This window comes from Homalodisca vitripennis, unplaced genomic scaffold (assembly GCF_021130785.1).
Source record: "Homalodisca vitripennis isolate AUS2020 unplaced genomic scaffold, UT_GWSS_2.1 ScUCBcl_4823;HRSCAF=11230, whole genome shotgun sequence".
NCBI classification, from domain to species: domain Eukaryota; kingdom Metazoa; phylum Arthropoda; class Insecta; order Hemiptera; family Cicadellidae; genus Homalodisca; species Homalodisca vitripennis.
Window position 1 is genome coordinate 2,531 of NW_025780939.1, and position 7,800 is coordinate 10,330.

General features: G+C 31.1%; 1 protein-coding gene across 1 annotated transcript; it reads left to right on the forward strand.

The window, feature by feature from the left end:
• Positions 1-4,699: 4,699 nt before the first annotated feature.
• On the forward strand, positions 4,700-7,025 carry LOC124373104 (out at first protein-like; the record flags this gene model as incomplete). The annotated part of the gene is given in 3 exon segments (XM_046831497.1): positions 4,700-4,834; positions 5,310-5,493; positions 5,724-7,025. Coding segments are annotated over 3 exon segments (585 nt in total), but the record flags the coding sequence as incomplete, so codon positions are not given.
• Positions 7,026-7,800: the final 775 nt, after the last annotated feature.

The following is a 7,800-nucleotide window of genomic DNA, read 5'->3' on the forward strand; positions in this document are numbered from 1 at the left end:
CATCAAAAATGCATTTCTGAAATATTTAAGCTATTAATTAGAATGAAAGATTTCAGAATTTTATATGAATGTCTCAAATCATATTATTAAAACAAATAATACATTTTAAACTGAAAGAAAACTTCTTTAAATAAAGTTTAATATTGTGTAGTAAATAATGATTAGTTTTTCTGTGTAGTTTTGAGAATAAACCAACAATTTTACATAATAAAAAATACACAATTGAAGTTTACTTTTTAATACAAATACTACCTTTTAGTATTTGACCTTAAAGATACATAAAAATGCTTATTGATATTTTTGAGAAGCATTATATACATGGTATTTTCTGTAAGTGCAATAAAAAAAGGCAATAAGACAGTGATCAGAGTGCTAGAAAGCTTTTGAGAAGCTTTTAGAGAAGTGAAAATTCTCACTGTACACGTCACTTTACATACGTTAAGCAGTCCCTTATGTAGTCACCAAATAAGGAATGAATATTTACACCATCACACAAGAAATGCCTGTAATTTCGTTCTCCTGATACATTGACTCGCCCTGTATGAAAAGAAGCCATCCTATAAGGGAGCACTCTTCTTCAACAAACTCCTGGACAACATAAAAACACACCAACTAGAAATCTGAGGAAGACCCTGACAACTTGGCCACAGGACAGGCCCTATTACTCTGAAAAAGAATTTGTCACATCAATTCAGCCACAATCTCTGTACAGTACCTTAACGCATTTTACTGTTCTCTGCGAATACATCAATAAAGATTATTGTTTTATAGTATGCTGTATGTAGTTGTTGCTGTATTTCATTATTTACATATGTGGTGACACCACAGGTCATTAAGACAATTAAGCTAATATTTACTGGCTCCAGGTTGAAAGTAAAATGTAGATAATTAAAATAAAATCATCTAATGGTCTAAGCGTTAGTGAAGCATAATGGTCTAAGGATTAGTGAAGCCTTTAACTAAGGACTTGGCAAAATTTCTCTTTCATCTGTTTGTCTCTCAGAAGTATAAAGTCAAGAATTAATGGAGTTATAGACTTGACATTTTCCTTTACTGTATTTCTATAGAGATAAGAGAGAAAGATTTTAATGGTGTATGCCCTGCCATGAAATTTGGTTGGGCTCTCTTTTATTGTTGCTGCTTAAGAGATTGAAAATTCGGGTTATCTGAAATAATCATCCAAACTGTAATAGACAGAATCGTTATATCTTCATTTTCTGTTTGGGCTCAAGTTCATAGACATAGCCAATATGTGGAAGTCAATTGAATTATAAATAAGAAAGGCGACAGTATTGTGGACAGATGTCAGCAAAAGTTCTATAATTAATTTTCTCTCTGACTTTTATTCTACAATTTTGTGTTTCCTATCTTATTTCAATCTCTGCTACTGGAAATGAAATCAAAATTAACATTGAACTCTATTTTAAGTGGATTCTTTGTTTTATTAACTAAATTTGTTCAAACTAATAAAGTCTTCCACAACACACATGTGAAGAGAGATTTTAATTACAGCTAGTTTTAATTTAGTAATAACGCCGATGTATCTCAATCACAGAAATTGCATGATTTCACATAAATATTTGCACAAACTCTCATATTTGTGATTGGACAGATTTTCACTTGCTAAATTAAACCAGCTATTTGTGGTTTTAACATTTTAATCCTATCACATTACTTTGGTTTATATTTATGGTATTTTAAATCATTGTCTATCATGTATTTTAATACAGATGCATTGTTGTGAAAATAACTTCCCCCACTGAACAATAATAATCAAAACTATGTTTATACAGTAACCTAGTAATCCTAGTTTTATAACTAACTAGCTGTTTCCCGCGGCTTCGCACGCGTCTCTTAAGCTTTGCCCGTATATTTCTTTGCCTTCAAATAGTGTTTGGATATTTTAATATACGTAACTACTGTGTTGTAATTGCAGTTTATAATGTGCAGGCGCTTTGATAACTTTTATATCTTGCAGTACAGCCTGGTGGTTAGTTACATCAATGGGCATTGCGTATAAACCTTCTACATAGAAAAATACAAATTTTCATAGTGATCGGTCCAATAGTTTCTGAGTCTATAAAGGACAAACACACAAACATTCATTTTTTATATATTATGATTGCAGAAACAGTTTAAACAAAATTTGTCGTTTCTCTTAAGCTTACTCTATGCTTTAAAACTATAAGTGTAAAGAAATTTATATATAAATATATTTTTTGTCGCATTATATATGTTTACAAAGAACAGCTGATTAAAAATTTTAAAAGACTCTTTCACTTAATAACATATGTTTGCTGCAATGCATTTCTTACGGGTATTTCTGTAACCAGTGGGGCGGAATCCTGAATCGGGAAAGGGATAAAAAGTATCCTATAACCTTCTACAGATCAAGACGAACAAATTAAAAAAAAAATTAGGCGAATCCGTCCAGCCGTTTGTGAGTGATGCTGTTACACACGAACAGTTTCATTTTTATATATATAGATAAAACTAACTAAACACTTTATTCCAATATTGCACAAATTCATTCATAATCTATACAATACTGTATACAAAATATTTGCTATATAATACTTTTATATTTTGTGTCAGATTTACTACTTATTAGTTTTAAATAATATTTAGCATATATCTTTGTTTGAAGATCATTATTGGCAATAGATGATTTTAAAAGATAAGGGAATTGCAAATGTTTGGTATCGTTTGTATGTTAGAAAACTGAAGCATGACGTTTTGAGAACAATTTATTTGCTCTACTTCTTGAGTGCCAAATCTTAGAATGAGGTTAAACATCCAAGGAAATAAATCACGGAAATTAAATTTGCAGTTTCAAATTAAGAGAATTTTTTTTGGATCTGTATTGATCTTTTCATTTAATTTTGGAAAAGCTAATTTGGGGGTCTGGAATCCAAGAAAGGGGAAATGATATAAAATGAAGACTGTATATTTTTAATTGGGCCAGCATGAAATATTTAATTAGAGTATATTTGGGTATTCTTAACACATTATTTGTGATCCCATTGGTCAAATATATCCCTAAAAACATCCAAATCTTGTATACAAATACTACACTTTACTTCTTTATGTATAATATGAAATTCTAGGTGATTTTTATTTTTCACTTAAATATATTGTTGAGAAAGGTAAAAAAGTATTTATCTGAATTAGAAATCATAATTAAACATTGTATTATGTACTGTATATACGTAAAAAGTAGTGTTTTAAACAAATTTTAAAATGAATTAAATTATACAATACCAATTAACATTAATTAATAATTATTTAACATTAACAATTTGTCACTTATAAATATTACAAACTCTGTAAAACACTTCCCGCCTTTATGGCAATCCTAAAGCAGTTTTTAAGAATATTGTTTTTTATATGAAAAGGCAAGATATTTTAAAGTTTCGAACCCATAAGGATTGATTGTTTATTGTTGTTGGGCTAAATTCGGTTTTTACCACGTAGGGAAGTATTATAATAATGAAAATTGCTTCAAAAATTTATTACTTAGACTGTGACCCAATATTTACTCAAATTAAACACCCATGTACTGCTCACTTCAACAAATCCAAAATATATCCTTTTTTGGAATGTACTCAAGTAAGTCTAATAAAGTGATTGTGTATGTAAATCTGATCACATGTTTACATTTTTAACGTATGTACAATGCATTCAATGATAATACTTCTAATACAATATGTATGCTATTGTTTTACTTTTTAATATGTAACCTGTTAATACATCTTGTATGTGTACTAACTTTTAGAATTATTTGCTGTATTTTTTAAAGAAAAAGGAATTAATGTTTACTATCAAAACTTTTTTTAAAGTTTTAGTACTACAAAGACATCTAAAATGATGTTGGACAAGACATAGGCTTAAGTTTGAAAGATAGAGTTTAGACTTAACATCAAGTCTTTTTTACATTATGCACAAGTAAATAAAACTTAAAGTACACAGTTTTCCTAGTGTTAAATTAAATATAACAAAATATAATATGTAATGAATGCTTTTCACGATGAAAAACCCCTGAGGGTTAGACAGAATGATGGATTTATTGAAGTACATTAATTAACCTTGTATATAAGGATCTCTGCAATAGTTCTGAAGTATTTAATGTTGAACATCTAAAGTGCAATTCTCACTTGTAAAGATAGAGATGTTTATTGTGGCTGTTATTACATATATTTATATCATGCTTATGGGGTAGGAGGTAAGGAGCCAGAGTTAGTAGGCTATTATTTGATTGTAAAGTTACAGATGTTTGTTGCACGAAGTACAAAATGTTAAAAGTTCTGATATAGGAAGAAGAGAAAAAGTGTAAGAGTCAGTACCAAATAATGTGTTAATTGTAAAGTTAGAGATGTTTTCTTGTTACAGGAAGTACCATATACTGAAAGCTTTGATACTGCGGGAGGAGGAATGAGGCCAGATTCAGTGTTACATTATGTCCTTACTTGTAAAGTAAGAGATGCTTGTTGTTACAGGAAGCAAAAATACGACAAATCTGATATTTGGGGAGGAGGAAAGGGGCCAGAGTCAGTATTTATGTGCTCATTTATAAAGTAAGAGATGTTTGTTGTTACAGGAAGTACAGATACTGAAGGCTCTGATACTGGGAGAGGAGGAAAGGGGCCAGAGTCAGTATTTATGTGCTCACTTATAAAGTAAGAGATGTTTGTTGTTACAGGAAGTACAGATACTAAAGGCTCTGATACTGGGAGAGGAGGAAAGGGGCCAGAGTCAGTATCAAGTGATGTGTTTTGTCTGCCACATTGATAAAAATGAATTCATATCTGCTGATGCAATGTCGAAGCTGAGACAGGTAAATATACAAAAATGCATTACATTTGTTAATTTTAGCTTTTTATATACATACAGGGTGTAAAAAAAGTTCCGCACGGGCTTGATAATTCCTGAACGATACAGGTGAAGCTATAAAACTTGGTACATCATTACTGTACGTATAAATCTACTTTTTGAAGTAACTACTATTTTTAGTCATGTCAGGTGGATGGTCCTCAAGGAGTCCAAAGGAAATGTTAAATTAGAGCATATATTAAGTAGTACATCAAATTAAAGGTTTCTATTAGTAGATTTTGATGCCACAAATCCAACTCTTTAAACAAAGGTTAACTTTAAAAAAAATACGCTGGTTTAAAGTTTACAATGTATGTCCTGTTCTAGGTGGTTTATTATTCTTGTCTTGGCTAAGTATTAATAAATAATTTATATACATATATATATATATATATATATATATATATATTATGCTACATAATAATGCATGTCTGGTTTAGAAAAATCCTGGTACAATACGGACACCAGAAGAGGACAGAGGGCGAGAGAACTTCACAATGGATTTGTTTGTGGATGTGCCGCGGGCTGCCGTCATCTCAAAACATGTACCAGTACTGTGTGCTGAGGCGGGTGATGCTACATACACTCGCAGAGTTGATATTGACCTCTGGAGTCAACTGCCAGGTAATTTTCACTGATGCATGAAAATCTTTTATAAATTCAATAATTCAGATGCAAATTAAACACCCATTCTGTTAAATGCTGAAGCCAAACATTACTGGTAAATATGTAAGAAAGGCCTTGTGACAATACATGCGGAAACAGCTAAAAGACTCATTTTGAATCCAATTTCAATACTTAGCTGCTTTTGTGTGCTGTTTATCAAAAAGTAGCAGAGTATGTGGCTGTTGTAGGTGCATCAAAGACTTCTCTGCTGAGTGCTGTCAGAGAATACAATGGACTGGTTCCTCCCCCTGGCAGGTGTCAGGAGACACACTCCCCTTGGCAGCCCTGCACCTGTCATCTGGAGCTGTGTATCGGGTGGTACCCCTGTAGTCTGAAATACTGCCGAGGCTCGGCCAGGGGCGCCAACTATCGTTGCGGGATCCGAACCTGCCGTAAGTGTAACCTGTTCCTCTACTACGTGCGCCAGAAACAACTCTGCCTGTGGGACGAATGACCTTCGGACTAGTGCAGAGTGCAACAACAGTTCTTTGGAAACGGGTGCAAAGTTTGAATTTTCTTTCAAACTTTTTAGAGGATCGTAACAAAAACATATTTTTAAATAATTTGATTTGGCATTAGTGACTTTATAATAATTAAAGTATTTGACCTTCACTCATTTTACAATTGTTTTTGGTAAAAATGTATCAGATGAATCTCATCACAGATGCTAATTAATTATGGAGAATAATGTGTTGTCAAATGAGCGGACTTGTCTTCTTCCATGACGTGATAATTATAGGATCTGGTGTAAGTAAAGTAACTGAAACAGTGTATTCATTTTACAGAACATGTTTTATTATTTTTGTAGTGTAGAAACATTGCTATTGTTATATGTAATGAATATTATGTTTAAATTTTGCCAAACAAACAGAGTAAAAGAATTATATACTAATTAATGTCTTGTGCTAGTAAAGAGAGAATGATAAAAATGTCATGTTTTCATAAATCACTAAATGAAATGATGAAAACACATTGAAAGTCATCTTATTTTATCGTAACAGGAAAAGCTGCTGATTGAATTTGCTGGTAAAAGTATCAAAATATTATGTAATGAATGAAATATTATTGTTGTGTTTTTAATTTTAAGCAATAACATTGCTTATAAAGTGTTTTTCAGTTTTGTTCCAATTAATAAACATTATAGATTAAGTTAACAATTTCAAAAGATAATTAGTGAAAACAAGATTAGTCTAATTAGTTTTGTATTATGTTAAGTTAATTGAATTTCTGAATGGAGTTATATTGTAAACAGAAGGAATCGGGCTTTCTCTGCTCAGTGTTTTAAAACACCCAAGCGTGAAATTACGTTTCCTGAGAAATTATGCTTTACACATGCTTTAAAATTCTTAACAAGTAAATAAGCTATCATATTATTTTTGGTATTGTATTTTCTTTTTTTAAATAATAATGGCTGTCTCAAACTAATGTCTAATTGTGATTATAACTCATTTATTTTAATCCATATAAAAAATAGTTTTGTAAATATTGAACTTTTTCTTATATTTTTTATTCTGCTCAATTTATATTTAATTTTAAGCTTTAATGTTATATACAGACTTATTAATTTAATTAAATGTTAGAAAAGTTATTATTTATATGAACAGAGTTATTGCTTGCCAAAGTTGTTTTTAGATTATACAGGGTATGTTTAAAACATTATACGTCAAGAAAATCAAACATAACAGCAAGCACAGCTTGGAAGATTTTCTCATTCTGTTACATAAAACATGTTTCATCTCGATGATATTGAGCTTTCAGAGGGTAGAGGATATTTGATCTCATATTTCCTAAAGAATTCTGACCCCCCTCCACTTATTGGTCTGCTGGAATCCATCAGGAATATTAACAAAACCTTTGTGGTGACTCGGCCCTACCCCATCCTGGCCATTCTACCTCTGGTGTTCTTTGTGAATTTTGTTAAGGAATTTATGATACGTTTTGTTAGAGCCGTAAACAATGCAACCTCCACCTTTTATATCCTTACTGCCCGGCTCTCATATAAAACGTATAAACTTATATACGCTGAGCGAGTTTTGTACAAATTTGAAATTTTGTAAGCTTTGTAAACTCATGTTGTGTAAGAAATGCCTATTCTGACAACTTTTTAAGCGTAAATGTTCTCTAAAATCAATAAGGAATTGCAGTTCACAAATAATAAATATATAAATATTCTCATTGTACTATAGTTTGATGCATAATTCAAAATATTTTTACAGAGCCTATTCTGTAATTTCAGAGTTCCCACCATATTAGAACCCCAAAATG